Source organism: Mercurialis annua, linkage group LG1-X (genome assembly GCF_937616625.2).
Source record: "Mercurialis annua linkage group LG1-X, ddMerAnnu1.2, whole genome shotgun sequence".
Classification (NCBI taxonomy): Eukaryota; Viridiplantae; Streptophyta; class Magnoliopsida; order Malpighiales; family Euphorbiaceae; genus Mercurialis; species Mercurialis annua.
In genome coordinates, this window is record NC_065570.1 from 53,300,615 (window position 1) to 53,322,300 (window position 21,686).

The 21,686-nt window shown below is 31.2% G+C and overlaps 3 protein-coding genes across 3 annotated transcripts; 1 reads left to right on the forward strand and 2 right to left on the reverse strand.

Moving 5' to 3' along the window:
• The first annotated feature begins 298 nt into the window (after positions 1–298).
• Positions 299–1,789, forward strand: LOC126665190 (bark storage protein A-like). Its single transcript, XM_050357913.2, has 3 exons — positions 299–587; positions 668–1,158; positions 1,257–1,789. The coding sequence occupies exons 1-3, from the start codon at positions 365–367 to the stop codon at positions 1,623–1,625; spliced, it is 1,083 nt and encodes a 360-aa protein (XP_050213870.1). The 5' UTR covers positions 299–364; the 3' UTR covers positions 1,626–1,789.
• A 761-nt stretch (positions 1,790–2,550) lies between these two features.
• On the reverse strand, positions 2,551–6,481 carry LOC126681513 (protein NRT1/ PTR FAMILY 1.2-like). Its single transcript, XM_050377058.1, has 4 exons — positions 6,336–6,481; positions 6,031–6,248; positions 4,110–4,684; positions 2,551–3,516 (listed from the first exon to the last, which is right to left on the reverse strand). Exons 1-4 carry the CDS (start codon positions 6,403–6,405, stop codon positions 2,670–2,672), a joined length of 1,710 nt encoding a protein of 569 aa, XP_050233015.1. The 5' UTR covers positions 6,406–6,481; the 3' UTR covers positions 2,551–2,669.
• Positions 6,482–14,860: 8,379 nt separating this feature from the next.
• LOC126679887 (protein NRT1/ PTR FAMILY 1.2-like) lies at positions 14,861–19,327 on the reverse strand. The gene is made up of 4 exons (XM_050374903.2): positions 19,147–19,327; positions 18,782–18,999; positions 16,202–16,755; positions 14,861–15,778 (listed from the first exon to the last, which is right to left on the reverse strand). Exons 1-4 carry the CDS (start codon positions 19,247–19,249, stop codon positions 14,932–14,934), a joined length of 1,722 nt encoding a protein of 573 aa, XP_050230860.1. The 5' UTR covers positions 19,250–19,327; the 3' UTR covers positions 14,861–14,931.
• Positions 19,328–21,686: the final 2,359 nt, after the last annotated feature.

A 21,686-nucleotide genomic window follows, 5' to 3' on the forward strand; every position in this document is an offset into this window, starting at 1 on the left:
GATGGCTTTGGATTATAAGTAATCATAAAATAATAGTTAATTATTAATCAAACAAATAGCAGTTACTTTTATATAGCAGATAATTAAAAAAAAACCTAGAAGAAAAGTCGCACGTGCTTGAATGTCTAATTAATAGTATATTTATATAAGGGAATAATTGTGCTTGAAACTGACCATGTTCAAAGCCATACTGCCATGAGGGCAAAGGATTTAATCTAATGAGATTTTAAAAAAGTAGCAGTATTTAGAATTGGATGTCACGTGCGTAAATGGGAGTGACTATATAAGTGAAGGGTGGGAAGCATGATATTCGTCAATTTGAAAGAAGCTTAGTACTGTATCTTACAATCAAAACTTCATAAAAATGGCTGCTCTAAAACTGTTTGTCATTTATATTTCTGCCCTATTCTTTTTTCTTAAACAACATCAAGCTTACGGAGCAATTTCTCATCGTACGCTCAAAATGATCGATAGAGCAAACATGAATGGGCCTTATCTTGGTTTGGTCATTCCTAATATGTTTGAGATGAACCCGCTTCTTCGTTCGCCAAATTTCACTGCTAGCACTCTCGTTATTGATTTTTCTGGTAATTCAATATTGCATAATTAACCCTTTCTTTCTTCACTTCTTCAGTATTTGAATGCTAACCAATGCTCTTATATTCAGGTAGGAGATTCAGGTTTGGAAGTATTGCTGGAAAAAGAGTTATTCTAGTAATGACAGGGCTCGGCATGGTAAATACAGGAATAACCACACAGCTTTTACTGAGTTTGTTCAACGTAGAAGGTGTGGTGCACTATGGAACCGCCGGAGCTATAAACCCTTTGCTCAACGGTGGAGATGTTACCATTCCTAAATACTGGTCTCATACCGGTCTTTGGAATTGGCAGAAATATGGAAGTGGTCCTGAAGACGAGCTTCCTCTAGAATCAAGCGGAGACTACACAAGACAATTTGGGTATATCAAAATTGCCAAGTACAATGCAAATGTCAACGGAATCACCAGCAACACCGACGGAAACAAAGATAACTTGCTAAACAACGTATGGTACCAGCCAGAAGAAGTATTTCCAGTAGATGGAGTTCCTGAACAAAGACAACATGCCTTTTGGGTTCCTATTGATCCACTTTATTTTGAAATTTCCAAAAATCTTAAGGTACATAATCATATCTTTTCCTTACAAAGATTGGCTATCGCTTAACTCAAATTATTTTACCGTCAATCTTACATATTCTCGGGTTTGATTTATTGCAGGACGTGCCATTAGACCGTTGCGTAAACCCCACAACATGTTTATCCGAGACTCCCAAAGTGGTGACAGTCGAAAGGGGAACAAGTGCAAACATTTTCCTTGAGAATGAAGCCTATAAAACCTTCTTATACGAAAACTTTCATGTTAGCGCAATGGATATGGAATCTGCGTCGGTAGCATTGGTTTGTTACCAGCAAAAGGTACCGTTTATTTCTATCAGGGCTTTGTGCGGTGGCAAATCTGAACAGAGTAATCATATACCTGAAGACGCATTCTTGTCTCTTGCTTCAAAGAATTCCGCGGCAGTTGTTGTGGAATTTATCAGGCGATTGCCCCCATCGACTAAGACCAAAAGCTTTACATCATATTGACAATTGCTCTAGATTTGCGCATGGTTCTTTCATTCTTTATAATACAAACTAAAGTAGCTGGCAAAGACGAGTATCTAGCTCAATTGGTATTGATACCGTCTCCAATTGTAAAGTTCTCAAGTTCAAATCTCAATGAGAATCATATTAAAACAAAAATCAAAGCTGTTTTTTTTTTATCATATCACCAGTTTAAAAGGAAAAGGAACAAAAGTTTTCAGTATTTTTGTGGCTAAAGTGCATGCGTAACTCCGGGTAGTTTTATAATTATTTTTAAGAAAATTCGGTAATTTTGAAGTAGAGTATTTTTTTGTACGGTAAAAAATTAAATTTTCTTCTTTTAATTTTTGTAAAAATTCCTAAAACCAATTTTTACTAATGTAGGATACTTCTATTTCAACATTTATTCACGCTATACTTTAGATATGACATTAACTTTAATTCAAAAGAAAACAAAATTTAGAAAAAGGAAGTTTATCCTTTAAAGACGACATCAACCTCCAAAATTGAGTTGATGATGTCTTGTCTTAATTTTTATATCATGTCTGGACGAGATAGTGTTGTCTCGTCGAGACAACAATGGTCCAGAGCTGGTCATGCTCGAGCAAGAGTTGTTGCTTGTTGAGACAACAGTGTCTTCGAGATAGGCTGTTTTGCTAATTCATTTCAAGTCAGGCTTGAACGGTTAGCTCGAGTTTGAGCCCAAGATGACAGTAAAATTTATATTTCTCTTCAATCTTTCGCGCAACTATTGGTCGGTTCTTGATTCAACGTGCTTCGAATATGTTTTTCCTACAAAATTTACTAGATTTATTTTTATTTTTTTTAGATTACCCCTTCAATCTCTCACATTCGAATACCAATTATTTCCTATACAACACATCTCTTATATAGGAAAAGAATTCCTTTCTATAAAAAATAAATCTAGTTGTTCGTACACCAACAATATGCACTTTTTGATGGATCCAATATTGAATACATACAAATATCATCAAAATTCTATCTAGACCTTGAGAGCTAGTAGGCATCTCCTATTCTAAAATCATCCTAGGCATTATCCCTTTCTCCTTTACAAGGACCATAAACCTTGCTACAGGCTAGATAATATACAAAATTAAGCAAGCTTAAACTTGCAAGAAGCCAGTAATAATAATCATAATGTCCCTTATTAATGTTGCTTGAAACCCAACTCTCTTCTCCTTCTCTCTTACTCAAATTATCTGTACTAATCATTAGAAAACTTGCCAACAAGTTTCCAATGGACATTCCCATATCAAGAAAAGTTGAACTTATGCTTGCCATGCTTCTAGGCAACTCAGTGTAGTAGAATTCATTTTGTCCAATTGCATTGAATGCCTCCCCTACTCCACACAAAACATGATATGGCAGTAGCCACAGTGCTGATATTTCCACAATTGCATTCGGGTCATCTGAAAATCCTTGGTCGATTGCTTTTTCTCTCCGAGCTTTTTCTACAATTGCAAAAGCTGCCATTGATAACGATGATAAAAGAATCCCAATTCCCAATCTTTTTTTCAGACCGAGACGTATATGCTTGCCCCTTAATTTCGATCCTAACGGGATAATTACGCGGTCGTAGAGACTAACCCATATTACTAGTGATAAAAATATGAAAACGCCAAAAGATCCTGCAGGAATTTCGAAATTTGAAGTAATGTGTCTGTCCATTGTGGATGCTTGGAGTACTGGAAAAGAACTTTGCACTAGATTTATAGACAATATCATTCCTGATGACCATAATGGGATTATCCTGATTAGTGCCTTTAGCTCTTCCACTTGATCCACTGTACAAAGGTTCCATGGGTCTGATGCTTTTCCTTCTGGCATCAGGTCTTGTTGCGGATTTCTAATAATGCAAGCTTTATTTAGAAACCTGAGATATCATAAGAAAATATGTCAGCTTAAATTGTTTTTCATTTCTGATAAGTGGCTGTAACTAGAGCTCAAACTCCAGATTTTATCTGCTAGCTCATTTGCCATATATACCATGATCTTTAAACTTTACTAGTTTGATCCATCTCATTTGTAGCTGATATGGCACAATATTGCACATCTACGTGTATAAAATTTAATTCTACATGACATATATAATATTGTGCCACCTCAACTCCGAATGAGTTATTGGTATGTTTGACAATGTTCGACAAATTGATATACCAAATTGACAAGATTTAAAGATCACATAATTGTTGGTAGATAAATATTTTTTTGGAATAGTCCATACGGTTTCCTGAACGTGTGTCAACTATGAGACGCTATCTTTAAACCTTCCACATTCAAATTAATCCTCACTCGAGTAGTGTAGGAGAGAGACAAATTCTGACCCAAGTTTTAAACGATGCATAAATGAGTATAGTTTGAACCCGCGACCTCACTTAATTCATGAGAGCAGCTTACCAACTCACCTACGCTTTGGGTATCATAAGAAACGGTTACCTAAATATTTTTAATGTGACATGAAAATACCTTAATTTTTCGCTTGGAGCAACAAGCATTACACTCTTTCTGCCATAGTAGTATTCTTGATGAGTGCCTTGTGGTGACAAAGGGATACTTCGTTTGTTAAAAGCAGCCACAAAAACTTGAGCAAACCTAGTACACAAGCTTGCCTGAGGTCTACACTTGACATAAAATGGAGAAGCCAATAAGAATGAAAGAGAAGACATGATCATGAGCACAACAGGAACACCAAAACCGACCGTCCAGCCTATTACATCTTGAATATACACAAGACAAGTCATTGCAGCAACTACAGAAATGGAGATTATAACGTAGTACCAGCTGAAATATTTCTCCAAAGTTCTTGCATTGTTAAGGTTATTGTCGGATTCTTGGCTGTCTATACGTAGCTGATCAGCACCAAAAGCTAAAGAAGATGATCTTACACCACCAGCTCCAATAGCCATGAGCCCCAGTGATGAATATAGAAGTAGAAGCTGTAATGTAGTTGCAGATTCGCAACTGTCACTGAGTTGAATACAAGAAGATGAGGATGGCCTTGCTTCTGGAATTATACTCGTTAACCATAACAAAATCGTCCCCTGTATTTGAATATGTCTAAAATTAATAAATATTTTCCTAATTGAAAAAAAAAAGGGTTAATTACATAATAAAATCACCACCTTTATACGAAATTGCAAAAATAACACGACCTTTAAAATGTAGCAATTCAGGGCACCAACTTTTTTTTTTTCAAAAATAACATGGACACATTTGTAGTGGCGTTTTTACTGACGTGACATGTCCAAGTCATCAAAATTTTATTTAAAGACGTGCTCATGTTGTTTTTGAAAAGAAGTGAAAGGAGATGAACTGAATTGACACGTTTTAGAGGTCGTGTTATTTTTTAGAATTCGTGTAAAGGTGGTGATTAGGGGTGTAAATGAACCGAGCCGAGCCGAGTGTTGGAGTGTTCATGTTCGGCTCGTTTAGCGAACAAGGTGTTCATATTCGGTTCAAGTTCAGTCGAGTTTTAAACAGAGTGTTCATGTTCGGTCCGTTTAAATTTTATAGTTTTCATGTTCGGTTCTGTTCAGCTCGTGTTCGTTCATTTAGCCGGTAAACGAACAAGTTCACGAACGAGCTCACGAACGAGCTCGATAAGTACTAAACGAGCTCACGAACGAGCTCGATAAGTACTAAACGAGCTCGTTCGTGAGCCCGCTCGTTTAGCGGATAAACGAACGAACACGGACTTTTAAACGAACAAACACAAATATGAGCTGAATAAATTACAAAAATCTAATCGAACTCGTTCACGAATATGAGCTGAATAAATTAGAAACATAATTATACAAATTAATCTAAATATGAATTAGTTCGTGAACACCTAATCGAGTTTCTAAACGAGCTTGTTTGTGAACTAGATACGAGCTCGTTCACAAACTTATTTACAAACTCTTAATCGAGCTCGTTCACGAGCTTGTTCATGAACTCTTATTCGAGCTGTTCGCGAACATAAACGAGCCGAACACCACTATATTCATGTTCGGCTCGTTTATCTAAACGAACATAAAATCAAGTTCGAGCTCGGTTCGTTTAGATTACGAACGAACATGAACCGAGCTCTTATCGAGCCGAACACCGAGCTGCTCGCGAACGGCTCGGTTCATTTACACTCATAGTGGTGATTTTATATGTAATTAACTCAAAAAATGACAGTTTAGTCTAATAATTTTATCTTTTGAGTAGTTTATATCCAAGTGCTAACTAGAAGATTCGAATTACAAAAAGTTATAAAATAGTTATCGAACTATAATTTCTTTACAAAATGGTTACTTACTTGACTATTACTTTTGACATTTCCTTTTAGTAGACAAAAAGTATCGGAATGAAAAATATGACAGTTTATGAATTCTATATATTCACGAAAAATATAAATATATACCAGAAGAGTAGCTATAGATCCAAAACCGATCATCGGAAATCGACCGACGTAAGAATCAGCAAGAAAAGCTCCAAGAATTGGCATGAAACCGGTGGCAGCTGACCAGAAAAAAATAATGTTGGCTCCTTTAGCTGCTTCCATTCTATACTCTCTTGTCAAATACAATATCATATTGGGTAATAGCCCAAAACTTGCCACCTTTTCGAATGCTGAAATTGCTGTAAAGGAGATTTAAATGTTATCAAATAAAAATGTTAAAAACCCAACAAGAATTTATCATATTCATGCAGTATGCATGAATTTACCTACGATAAATGGCAAGGCCCTGAATCCACCCTTTGGCTTTGGGTTGCTCAACAGTGGCTCTGACATCATTTTCTTGTTCTTCTGGTGAATCTATTAATTTCCTCTGCTTTTTTCTTTGAGACGCAGAGATGTGAGAATGTGAGACACAGAGATGAGTATCTACGGGGGTGGGTGGGTGGGTGGGGCTGTGTGTGTGTTAATCATTGAAAACATTCTAAATTTAGGAATTTTTTTATTTATGAACCTTGATCCAAATTTTAAAATTATCAATTTTATTTTATTTTTCAATTTTAATTATAGTTATTTATTTAAATAAAAAAAAAATTCTAATAATATTATTCATATTATTTTATATTTGAAAGATTTAATAATAAAAAACCAGATTAAAACACTATAAAATAATATGAAGCGCATATTTGAATTTTTTTTTCCACTCCAATTAAAATAATTAAATAGCTATAACTGAAAATAAAAAATAAATTAAAATAGATAATTTTAAAAAAATTGAACTATTAACTAAAAAAATACTAGATGTTTTTAAATAATTAAAAAAATTATTTAAGTATTCACTCTTCTGTTGCGTTTCACCAACCATATCTAATAATATCAGCATGATAGGTACTACTTCCGTTCTTTTTTACTTGTCCATTTAGCCAATATTGCACATATCAAGATAGTGCTTCTTTTGTCTTAATTTATAAAGAAAAATACTAATATAATCCTATTAGTTAATAAATGCCTTTTAAATTAAAACATAGGGTCATTTATTAGAGATGGGTAAACTTGGAAGATAAGTAGCTAATATCACATAGAATTACTAAATGGCCAACTATTTGTAGACAAATAAAATTGGCTAAATGGGCAACTAAAAAAGAACGGATGGAGTATTTATTAGCAGACTTTAACTTTTTGACATTTTTATAACTCTGAATACTGCAGCGGTGGACGCATTATTTTCAAAATTGAGAATGTTGAGAAACGTTTTATTCATTGCAATAAAATAATAAAGTGTAATTTTCATAAAAAAAAGTGTAATGATTCAAAAAATTAAATATATGTGCACGATATCAGTTTAATATAAAATATCGGTAATTTCATTGGTCACTACTCTTTAAATTCATGTTTAATCTAACTTGTTTTTTAGGGTTATTAGCTAAAACAATAATTGAAAGGTGCGCAACTCAAACTTATTGAACCTTTTTCAATGTAAGCAAATTTGTTTATTGTGTAAGAACTAAGAAGTATTCACTAAAAGATACAATTATTAAATTATTTTATTATTAATTATCAAATTATTCTAAAATTTAATTTATTGAACTAATAAATTAAATTAAAAAAATTACTCCCTCCAACCAGTTTAAGAAGTCTCATATTTCATTTTGGGATGTCCTATTTGAGAAGTCTCATTTTCATTTTTATAATATTTTTCCAATGAATATCTTATTTTATCCTTCATTTACTTATTTTAAAGGATTTTATGAAAAATTTCATCATCATTAATAGGAGTAAAATATAAAAAAACATGAAAAGATAAAGATAACGAATGTTTTCTTAATTATATGTAAAAGCAAATGGTACTTCTTAAATGGGACGGAGGGAGTACATGTCTTTTTATTGTATATGTAGATATTGTTTTGGACAGATAGAAAACTGATAAAAGATTGAAGCGTACGATGATAATTTTCAAGTCCGGGTGAAGAGTTAGCGACCAGCTTGATAGAATTCAAAAGGATTAAATTGGCGTACGGAGGAAAACTCGTGATAATATTAATGGAAAATTGCAAATACCATTGATTGAAAAGAGATACAACAATAATAGAAAACACTTAATTAGCGAAAAAATTTAGCTCTAATGAATTTTTTACCGACAAATTTAGCGACAGATTATTACTCGTCGCAATAGGGAACTGTGAGAGATCTTGTGGTATTTGGTTGTATGGAAAATATGAAAATTTAGGAACGACAGAGTTTTTCGGAATGATTTTTCGTAGAGGTGGCCACGGTTCATAACCCGGCGGTTCCGATTCGAAACCGTCGGGGTCACGGTTCAAGAAAAAGTAGAACCGGCCCGGAACCTCCTAAGAGACGGTTCGGAACTGGACGGTTTCGGTCCCGGTTTAGGACGGTTTAGAAAAAAATTAAAAATTAAAATAAAATTTAATTACTAAAAAATATAATTTAACAATAAAATAACTCACGGAGATAGTATTATAAGAAAATAAAGATTTAAAAAAAAAAGAAATTAAAATATTAACCAAAAATTTAAATAAAACAAAAATAACATATATTTTATTGTAAAAGTAAATATATTATACGATAAAGATAAAATATATATTTAAATATATAATATATATTTTTTATCAACGGGTTCGACCATTGAACCGCCGGCTCCGACCCGGAACCGCCGGTTCACGGTTAACAAATATGGAACCGGCTCGGAACCGCCCTTTGTACGGTTCCGGGCCGATTTTAGTCTGATTCCGGGTTTGATAGGTTCCGGGCCGGTTCATGGGCTGACCCGGCCCATAGCCATATGTAATTTTTCGAACAAGGCGGTTATTTTTAATTGCTACTCTAAAGCAGTTTTTATTTTTAAGAATTGTAATAAGAGTTTTTGCTATTCGGTTTTGGATTTTTTTATGAATCCATCCAGTATTTTGTATTTGAACAGTTAATCTGTCTGTCTGCTTCTTTTTGCCTAAATCTTTAGTCTGCCACCTAGAGTGTACTACTTTTTGTGCGAAAAGCTAAAGTAGCAATTTTTGCCACTTCTCGTGGCTTAAATAATTTTATTGGTAAAAGAAATCCTCCAATTTAGAGACGGGAGTTGTGCCGCCTTTTTTGTCCATTTCTATGACGGATATGAAAATCTGTCATTAATTTTAGCGACGGATTTCCATATCCAGGTGTGTAAGTGAACATTTCGCTTAATCCATTTTAGCGATGGATATGGAAATTCGTCGCTAAAATTAGCGATGGATTTCTTTATTCGTTGCTAAATTGGTGTGTAAGTGAAATGCACCATTTCACTTACACAAATCGACATATAGGTTTTATCGTCGCTGAATAAAATCTATTTTACTCGACTCTTTCTTCTTCCTCATTAGATTCTTTTTTCTCTCAGAAATAAATCTTTCGCCATTTTCCGGCCTCCTTTGTCGTTTCTTTAACCATTCATCATTAATTTTTGCCGTTCTTTTTCCGGTCTTCTCCTCTGCTCCGCAACAACCGCCTTCGACATGTTCCTCTGTCCACAACAGCCACCATTCTTCACTGTCGTCGCCGCAGTTCTCGACAAGTATCTTTAATTAATTTTAATAATATAAATTATAATTAAAAACAGTTTATCATAAGTATTTAGGATTAAAAATGATGTACGGGTTAATATTCATTATTTTATTTTTTGTTATTTTTTTAAGTTGTTGTCGTTGGTCTCCCCCTCGCTGCCGCTAGTCATCCATCGTTGATCAATAGGTTTTTTATTTTTATTTTTATTATTAAATAATTAGGTTAGGTTTATTTAATTTGTTAATTAGATTAATGATTATAGTTGAATTAAAATGTTAATTTGTGTTAATTCTTAAATTGGGTTAGTTTTAAAGTAAATTAGTTAGCGATTCGCTAAATTTGAACTTGAATCTTCAGAAAGACCGAACTCGGTAAAAGCGTGTCGATAAGTGTATCGCCAGAATTATAAGAATCATGTTCAGAAGACCAAATATACGGGATCTCTTTTCTAATTGGCTAATAATCACCCATAATCCCTGACTTTTGAGGGTACGTGCACAAAACCACCTGATGTTTAAAAAAGGGCACAAAACCCCTGATCTTTATGGCGGGGCTTTCAAAACCCCCTAAACCCCAAATATGACGAAAATATCTTTGGCGCCGTCTTTTTTGGTCAACTGACATTCTTTTAGAAAAAACTGACGGCGCCATGTTAGCTGCCACGTCAGCAAAATACCTTAAAAATTCAAAGCGCACCAAAATACCCCTAATTTAATTTTGAAAAGGACAAAAAAAATCAACTCAATCTAATCTCCGCCATTAGAGTAACCAACAACCGACCCAACCACCACCACATCAACCACCCAACCACCCGAAATTTTTTGTGAGCGCCGCTACAAAGATCAGAGGGTTTTGTGTCCGTTTTTAAACATCGGGGGTTTTGTGCACGTACCCTCAAAAGTTAGGGGCCATAGGTAAATTATTAGCCTTTTAATTAGATACAAACTCCTATTTAGAGAGATAAATTTATTCAGGATGATATTCCTGAATAAAACTTTCTTTAAATAAGGAATCTATTTCGTATTCAAACACAACGCTACTAAGTATGAATCACTTTCTTATTTGAAGTCTATTAGATATTCTCTCAACTATTATATAAAGAGTTTGAGATATGCCTAAAAATACAATTATATTCATATTTGTAAGGTCAAATGTTATAAAAAGACCAAATTTTTTATAAAAGTTTCACAAAATTCTTGACCTTTCAATTTTGTCAATTTTGGCCAAAAATTGATTATTTGGTTTCACAAAAGTCCTGACCTTTTAATTTTGTCAATTTTGGCCAAAAATGGATTATTTGATTTTACAAAAGTCTCGAGCTTTCAATATTTGGCATGCCACATAGGCGTCACATAGGCGCCACATAGGCAAATTGAAATCAAATTGAGAGTTGGCCACAACTGAAACCAAATAACTTGTTTTTGGCCAAAATTGACAAAATTGAAAGGTGAGGACTTTTGTGAAACTTTTATGAAAAATTTGTTCTTTTTACAACATTTGGCCTATATGTAAAATGTTATTTAAAGTTTAAACTGATTTTAATATCGAATAGTTAAACGGACAACCACTGTCTGGTTGGCTATTTACTCTATTTTGCTGTCAATGGGATTAGAAAGCAGATTATATCAATTATTAAAAAGTCAGCTGTAAATGCCATTTGTATTGGCACAATGCTCTTTTTTGTTTTTCCTTTTTAATAGCACACAGCATTGTAGACTCTGCCACGGAGGCAGAGTAACAAGTCATGTGCCGTTTTTAACATGTATAGTATAGCATAGCGATTAGCGTGTAGTGTTTTTCTTACAAAAATAACAATTCAATTATTTAAAGGCAAAACGCATGCAAAAGTCCCTCTATTTTATCAATTTTCGAAAGATTTTTGTCCTAAAATTTGTCACATCTAGGTCCCTGTATTAAGCAAAATTACGACTATAATACACTTACATGGATGAGAAATGGCAAATATAATTCACTATCCATTAATAAAAGTGTGAAAATAAAAATACTCTAACATTTTTATTTTTATTTTTCATAAATATACATAAATTTAAAAGACTTTAAATGTATTTTCCTTTTTTTTTCTTCACAAAGGTTTCACGATTTTCAAATAGTCAAGAATCTTGAAAGAAAAATTATTGCAAACAACCGTTGCGCCATGTCATTTGTGCAACAAACCAATTATGCGTTAGCCATGTGGAAAATTGAATGATAAAAAAAATAAGTAATAATTAAAAGATTCCCTATCGCAAATGCTCATTGGCTTGATGTAAAAATGACGTGGCGCAACGGTTGCATGGGATAAACACTCATCTTGAAATTATAGATATTCAAGCACTAATTCCCATCTGACACCCACCAAAACCAACATAATTCCCATCATTTTAATCGTAACCCACTCCATTATTCACTGAGTAGTGGGTCATGTAGGGAATGGATCTTCTTCCAGACCCAAAAGTGGGTACGATAGGTAAGAACGGTTTCATATCTCAAACAAACATAAAAAATCATACCTCAGCAACTGTTCCTTTCATTCCATAAAATCAAAGCCTAATAGCCAAATGTCGTAAAAAAGCCAAATCTTTCATAAAAGTTTCATAAAAGTCCTGATCTTTCAATTTTGTCGATTTTGACCAAAAACTGATTATTTGGTTTCAATTGTGGCCAACTCTCAATTTGATTTCAATTTGCCTATGTGGCGCCTACGTGGCATGCACATATATTGAAAAGTCGGGACTTTTGTGAAACCAAATAATCGATTTTTGGCCAAAATCGACAAAATTGAAAGATCAGGACTTTTGTGAAACCAGACAAATAATCAGTTTTTGGCCAAAATCGACAAAATTAAAAGATCAGAACTTTTGTGAAACTTTTGTAAAAGGTTTGATCTTTTTACGACATTTGGCCAAGCCTAATCAATACCACACTTGTTCCCACACGACCATTTCCAAGTTCCAACAAAAACCATAAAAACCCAATCTTTTCATTTTATTTTAAACTAACAAACATTTTTCTCTAGGGTTTCTGATCATCTTTTCAAGCACAGATAACGCCGTAATCTCCGTTTCATATCATTCTTTTTTTGTTTCTTTAATCATTATACTAACTACATTATGCTCTGCCTGGCTGTTTTATAATTCCTTAAGCTGTAATTTGTTTTCTGTTAGTAAAAATTGCCGCTGCTTAGTTAAAGCTCCGGTGAAGCTGTTTTGTTGAGTTTGTATACAAGAGAATTTGCTTCCTTTTTTTAGATGCAATAAACTTAGTTCATATTGGTTAATGTAGTAGAGAAAAGCGTTGTGTTCTGCTATTTTTCAACTTTTGTATGGCTTTGAAGAATAGATTGGGATTAAGATTTATGTATGGAAGAAAAAACACACGATGAGGATTTGGGGTGATGTTCATGAATTCCAAAGAAGAAGCCAATGTGGGCCTAATTTGGATAGTTACGGCACCTCTAAGTGCATTAAGACGTTGTGAGTTTGAACCACGCTTCTGTAACTAACAAACTAACAGTTGAGATTTTAAAAAGTCGATTTCCATCTTTGACAAAAAATGAAGTCAAAATTATTTTATTTTACATTTTTTTTAAATTATGATTTTATGAGACAAAAATCTTAAAGTTAATGACACGTGTACCTCAATACATGAGAAGAAATGTTATGTCACCTTTTTCCGTTAATTAATGGAGAGTGAATTCCACTTTCCAATTTCCATTCATATAAGGGTGTTATAATCGGAATTTTGCCAAATATAGGAACCTGAATGTGACAAATTTTGGGGTAAGGATCTTTCGAACAAAATCAGTAAAGTAGGAGCCTTTGCATGGGTTTTAAATAAATAATTTTATAAAATAAAAATAAATCCAAAATTATTGACATAAAATGATAAATTCATCAAGTGTTTGACGGTATAAATTTATTTGATTAAAAATATAATTAAATCAAAATAAATATTAGATTTAAATTTAAATAAACTAAAATAAAATAAAATAAATGTTTGAATCTAGACCTAATTATATTTTTATGTAGGTATTTTTTAATTTAATTAGATTTTGCATTAGATATTTATTTAGTTTTTCATTTGAATATTTATTTTGTTTATTTTAATTTGAAATTTAGTATTTATTTTAATTTAATTATATTTTTGTTTAATTTGTTTAATTTTTTATGTTAGGTTTTACAACTTAATATTTAAAGAATAGTATGTGAAATATAGCTCAATTGTCTATTCTCTATATTGCAATATTCTTAAAAAGGTAGGGATTCGATCCTCCCTATGCCAGCCAGTGGGTTGTTTTCAAAAAATAAAATTTTAAATTAGAGTTAATAACACAACTAACTCTGATTAATACCTTTTAATCATATCTCATTTTAAAAAATATGTAAAGCAGAATCTACGATATTTAAAAAATTGAACTAAGTTTTCTAAAAAAATAAAACACCGTAGAAACAACACACGACTTGTTGCTCTGCACTGTGGAAGTCACAGAACTATATGCCATTAGAAACGCCGCATAGATTTAGAATCTGCCAATGACTTTAGAAAAAATACGAAAAAATACCTATGCACCATTTGAAACGGCACGTAGGAGTTAATATTGGTATACAGTTGAATCTTCTTTTTTAAATAAGTATAAACTTGAATTTTGAAACAATACATGTATAAAGAGGAAAATATCTCCCCGGATGATCGGGTTCAAATAGTCATGTATTTGTTGTTTGCTTACCAGTTTCATATAATTCAGAAAATATTAATTTTCTCGAAGCCTCTTATTCATATCTCTCATCAAAAGGTGTTATTCTATAATGTCTATCTAACAGACCTCCCGCTCACCTCAAATATTTCAAGCCAGCTTCCGTGGAAAATTCAGACTTTTCTTTATGAAATTTGTAAATTTATCTCAATTGACCAATTCACTAAAAATCTATCTAATTTTTTTAAAATTGTGTCAATGCGACAATTGAATGTGCTCTATTTTAGAAGGAAAAAAAAAAGTTGTCAAATAAGATGTCACGGAATTTTTGGCCACGTTTGTAGGAAACCTATTTAATTTTTTAGAATTAATTTAAATTAATTTAAAAAAAAAAAACTTAATAGGTTTCCTACAAAGTGGCCAAATTAAGATAAATTTAAAATTTTTAAATAGATTTTCAAAAAATTGAAAATAATTGGCATTTTAACACCATTAAACTTAAAATAAAATATTCAAAACCTCATCGGTCACTACACCTTAAAGTCATATCTAATCTAACTTCTTTTCGATTAAATTTGTAACATACATTTTCACATCATTATAAACTTTATCAATTAGCTAGTAACCCATTCTCTTCTATAAGGACCATAACCCTTGCTACAAGCAACAAAATATACAAAGTTAAGCAAACTCAAACAAGCAAGAAGCCAATAATAATAATCATAATGACCCTTATTAATGTTACTTGAAACCCAACTCTCTTCTCCTTCTCTTTTACTCAAATTATTAATACTACTCATTAACAAACTTGCTATCAAGTTTGCAATAGACATTCCCATGTCAAAAAGAGTAGAAGCAATACTTGCCATACTTCTAGGCAGCTCAGTGTAGTAAAATTCATTCTGTCCGATTGCATTGAATGCCTCTGCTAATCCACCTAGAACATGATATGGCAATAGCCACATTGCGGACATATCCACAATTGCATCCGGGTCGTCTGAAAATCCTTGTTTGATCGCTTTTTCTCTCCGGTTTTTTTCTATGATCGCGAAAGCTGCCATTGACGACGATGATAAAAGAATCCCAATTCCCATTCTTTTCTTCAAGCTGAGACGAATAGGCTTGCCCTTTAGTTTTGATGCTAGCGGGATAATCAAGCGGTCGTAGAGAGTAACCCATATTGCTAGAGATATAACCATAAAAACGCTGAAGGATCCCGCAGGAATTTCGAAATTTGAAGTAATGTGTCGATCCATTGTGGATGCTTGGAGAACGGGGAAAGAGCTTTGAGCTAGATTTATAGACATTATCATTCCTGATGACCATAATGGGATGATTTTGATGAGTGCCTTCAACTCTTCTACTTGATCCACTGTACAGAGTTTCCATGGATCTGATGCTCTTCCATCTGGGGTCAAGTCTTCTTCAGGATTTTCGATGATGCATGCTTTGTTCAAAAACCTAAGACGAATATAAGTAAAATCTTTAGTTGTAAAGAGGAAATTGTTCTTTTGATAAAAGGGTAATAGAATTTGCAGGTAATCAAAATCATAGGTACTTATTATTATTTAATGATACAAATTAAGTCTGATTGAATCGTTAATATATGACAAATATTCTCTAAATGTTCTAACATATATAGTCAAATTTACTCGAAAAAATGTATGAAATAAAAGAGATAAACGTATACAAAAACTGAACCAAACCAAAAAAAAAAAATTTCTTCTATTAGAAAATATTAAAAACAGTTATCTGGTTCTATAAAGTTCAAATTTCTAAAAAAAAAATTAATTTGGTTCGAACAAAATACACACTTAAGTCTTTCTATTAATGTGCATTTCATAAAAAATTCAATACTAAAATATCACCAACGCTGATACATACCTTAATTTATGACTTGGAGCCAGAAGAGACGCACCCTTTCTACTAAAATACTCTTCGTCAGTAGCTCGAGACGACAACAAAACTCCTCTGTTTTTATAAGCTGCAGCAAAAACTTGAGCAAACTTGGTAAACAAGCTAGCCTCAGGTCTAGACTTGACATAAATTGGAGAAGCCAAGAAGAAAGAAATTGCAGAAATGGTCATCAGCACTACAGGAATTCCAAATCCTACTTTCCAGCCCAGCTCATCTTGAATATAAACAATAAAAGTGATTGCAATTACTGCTGAAAACGACACGAAAACATAGTACCAGCTAATGAAGCTCTCTAATATTCCTGCATTTTTCAGGTCGTGATTTCCCATGCCTAATTGATCAGCACCGAAGGCTAAAGACGAAGACCTAATGCCACCGGCTCCTATGGAGAGAAGACCGAATGATGAATATAAAAGTAGAAACTGTGATGTAGTCGCGGATTGGCAATCGTCGCTGTATTGACCGCAATGTGGCGGTCTTGCTTGTGGAATCATTGTTGTCAACCATAACAGAATTGTTCCCTGTGCAATGAAGAAAGTAGATTAAAGGATATCAAATCTTTAATTTATATCAAATATGGTAATCGGTAGAAATACATTTTAAGAATATGATGCTATATATCGTGTCACATCTCATAACTAATACGAAGACTGCTATAATAATCATTAGCATTATATTTTAGTATCATTTTAATATAAATTAGTAAAATTTTAATATCAAAGTTGAACAATAAAATAAAAATTTGATATCACTCAAAATTTTCATCTAGTAAATATAGTTCTTCAAGGGCATTGCTGAATTAACTTTAAATTGTCCTAATTGTCCTTATAAACTTGGAATTAACCTAAAAAATTGGAATCTAGAAATTAATGAATCTAGAAATTAACAACAAAATTATTAGCTAAGAGATCGATGTAAATAATTTCTAAATTTCAAATTGACATAGCATGAAGGTATTAACAAATAGTAATAACAAAACAAATTATTTTCAAGGGTTCAAAGTAAAAAAAATAATGAAAAAAAAATATTACAAAATTAGTTTTAGTTTTAATTAACTAACTAAGAGGGACATTATGACCTTTGCCCTCTTCCTCCAAAAACTATCTTTAATTTATTTTAGTATCATTTTAATGTAATGCAATGTTAAAGATGTATCATTAAATCTGAAAATCACTAAAACCTCTCATTTTGTTTTGGTTAATGGTATCAAGAAGTTTGACTTTTCAAAAATCTATACAGACCTTTAAAAGTTATTAATATCATCCCAATTTGGATAATTTATTGAAAATCTATCCAATTTTCAAAATCGATTTAATACGTTTTAAACTTAATTTATACGAAACAAGTGGCATCCCCCAATCAACGACTCTTTTTCTTTTCATTTTCCAAAAAAAATCACATTCAATTGCTATGTTAGCATATTAAATCAATTTTGGAATATTAGATAGATTTACAATGAATTTATTGGGATAAATTTACATTTTTAAAGTGTTTGGATAGATTTTCAAAAAGTCAAAAATATTTAGCTTTTTGGCATCATTAGATCTTTTATTTTATAGTAAGAGACGCTTTACAGTTCATTTATGCATTAATTTGCTAGGTTATATGTTATTGAATTATACTTAAAGACAAATACAAACCTGTTTTAGTGTAATAATAGAGTATTGTTAGTATGAGTTTAGTGGTGTTTGGACTCGTTTTCTCATTGCTTTAAAAGAAAACATTACGCAAGTCCAATGAAAACACTCTTAATTAGTGCTTCTTTAGAGACAGGAGCATACGACGCAAGTACTTTTCAGAAAGTAGTAATTTCTTTCATTTGATTCGTTTTCTAATTTGACTAAATTTCTCTTTAATTAATAATATAATTTATTCTCTAAAACTTTAGAGAAATCATATTTTCTAATTAAATAAATATAAAATATTGTTGTGATCTTAATTTAAATTTAAATTGATAGTATAGTATTTAGTGATGATATATTTTTTTAATATAAATTAAATATAAGTTTTAAAAAATAAATAAATATTATTTGAATCCAATTTTATAAAAAACATATCATTTTAAATCAGTGAAGTCGTGTGTTTTTTTCTTTAGAAATAGGGAAGTCGTTATTTTAGTTCAACACATCAAGCAAGATTACAAAAACAACCGCTTTAACAATCCTGAAGAATTGTGGACAGTAGGCAAAAGAAAAGTTGGTGCGGATTTAAGAAGAATAAAATATTAGTGCATATCGAATTTAATAAATTTAATAGCTAAATAGAAAAAAAGTTACTCCACTTGGTCCTTCAATTTAGGGTTAAATAACTCACTTTTAAATTTTTTAATTCCTTAAAAATAATACTCTCTATTTTTAAAGGACAATAAAATGAACAAATTAAAGACCAGAATGGCCTAAATTTGTTTTTAACTGACCTAAAACTGAAAGTATTGTCCTCAATTAACTTAACAATTGAAAGTACTATAATTTTTAATTGAAGTTACGAATTATTTGAACCTCAGTGACCAGGTGAAAGAAAAAAACTGAGGAAATAGAAAAAGATTACCAGAAGAGTAGCCAGTGATCCAAAAGAAATCATCCAAAATCGGCCGACGTAAGAATCGGCAAGAAAAGCTCCGAGAATGGGCATGAAATTGGTGGTCGCCGACCAGAAAAACAGTATGTTGGCTCCTTTAGAAACCTCAATTCTATACTCTCTCGTCAAATACAGAATCATGTTTGGCAATAGCCCATAGCTCGCCACTCTCTCAAATGCCATATTTGCTGCAACAAAAATAATCAATCATCAATGAAAATCCAAGCCAATCAAGTTTAATTATCTCCTGACTATTGTAACCAATCACCGACAACATGAATTATCATCTGCATGTTCATATTTTAAATATTTTAAAATTAAGAAATGATACGTACCTACGATGAAGGGCAAGGTTCTGAATCCGCCATTAGAATTGCTCAAAAGAAGTGGCTCTGTAATCATATTCTGATCACTGGTTTCTGTTTGATCGCTTTCCATTTTCTATTAACTCTATATTCTGACGGTTTTTTGATAGAGAGATAGTGGGTAATTCAAGAGGCGGATTCATTTATGTGAATATTTATAGGAAACTTAATAGGCAACTTTGGTAATTACATATGGTTGGAGTATTAGTTTTAATTTTTTAGTTAATCTTCCACAAATAATTATATATTTTTTAATTTTTTTAATAAAGGTACTACTATAAGATATCCAAAATCATTATTCGATTAATTGATTAGCGATAAAATTCTCTCAAAAGTTTTTAAAACTACTTCGTATCTATGATGTTTAAACTCCAGACTTATGGGATAAGTGAGAAAGAGTTTTTACCACTTTATTCCAATCTTATAGAATTAACTAAAATCACTATATTATATATGACATTGATAGATTTTGTATATAAATGTATTATTTTTAGTAATTAACGTTATGCAAATACAAAGATTCACAATTTTAAAAATAATAATAAATTATTCTTAATATTATGTTTTATTGATATATTCTCTCGAAATGTACATACATGAATCTCTTACATCAATGTAGTTGTTATTATTTTTGTTCAAATCAAATCTAATATCAACATATATATTTAGTAAGCTATATCCAGATTATAATTCTTTTAATACTCAAATGGTATCAAATGTTTGAAACAGATTTTGGAGCACTACTTACCTCGTATAGTATATAATTAATCATTTCTTATTTAATTTTAAAATAACTCTTTTAATTTTTAATTTAATATAACTATTTTCCTAACCTAAATTACTTCTTTTCTTCTCTTTTTATTTACGTCCAACCTTTTATACGACCCAATGATTTTCAACATATACACCGCACGACTTTCATTATCAAGTTCATTTGTATACTATCTTTTCACTTATTTCGAGGGTGTTTGATAACTCAACTTATGACTTAAATTAATATATTAAACATTTAATTATTTTAAATTGGTTTGATAACTCAAAAAAGTTCAACTTAACTTATTCAGTTAAGCCAAAAACTCCTTAAAATAATAAGTCAAAAATTTTGACTTATTTTTTTTACTGAAAACATTAAATTATTAAATATTAGTTTTATCATTGAATAAACTTTATATCCTTTTTATTGTCAATTATTACTCACAAATAAAAATATTTTATCTCACATATATTTTTTTTTTATTTTTTTTTAATATCACAATAAGTGTATTATACTTAGATCAGCACTTAAAATTGCAATTAGAGATATTTTATTTTCTATCTTTTTTTATAGTCTATATGTCATTTATTTAATATTTCCGCTTTTTAATATTATTTGAATTTGTATTTGTAATTGATGAAAACCGAACTCAAATATAACTATAATATAATCAAGTCGTATACAATCTACCCTTATAGGAGAATCTTACACTCGCCTAAAAGGCAAAAGCCTGATGGTATCGACACCCGATTCCATGAAATTCGCCAAACTTGAAGATCATCATACTTAAACGATTTTTTATAATTGTAAAAACTAGTATTTAATTTTAAGAGCTAATTTTCAAGTTAAAGGGGAGCATTGTTATAATTTTTAAGGACTAATTATCAACATATGCAATTAAAATTTAATGTTTTTGTTTATAATATATGTATTATTCATAAATATATTTATTTATATATATTATTTCTTTATATTTTAAAAATTTAGATAAGATATAATTTATATTTACTAATTTATTTTTAAAATAGTTAATCTTTAAAGGTTTCATATGCAAATATAATAATTTCAATAATATTTAATAATTGCAGACTTGCATTTATCAAACAGACTTATTCAATTCAGCACTTAAAAAAATCAGCAATTATTATTTTCAGCACTTAAAATTCATCACTTAATTTTCAGCACTTAATTTTCAGTTTTATCAAATGCCACCTTCATCTCTAAATTTGTTTATTTTGTTTTCGAAAAAAAAAGACTTTGTATTTTGTTTCTTTTTTTATCATCTTCGCTTTTAATTTCGTTTTTGTAGTTCGAAATTAATTTGAATTTTTTTAACACAATATCAACAATCTTGGATGTGGTGAACAAAAACAATGATGGAATTAAGATTTAAGTTTAGTATTCTTTAATAATAACAATAATATTTTTATTAATGATGAATGTGACGTTAGTACTAATAACATTTGTATTATATGAAGGATACTAAATTTCATTTTGTTATAAAGGTCACATTTAAAACTGAATATAAATATGTGAGAATCCTAAATTGTGAAACTTTTTAATTTGACCATAATGTGTCCTAAACGGATTTCAACTATGAAACGACACCTTTAAACCTTCCACATTTAGACCAATCCTCACTCGAGTCGGTTGTTGCAAAAAACATACTAAAATCACATTTTTTGTTAACATTCTCTCATATTTTTTGTTTGATTTTACCACGGTATGTTTGATGAAATACCTCAATTGGGTCATA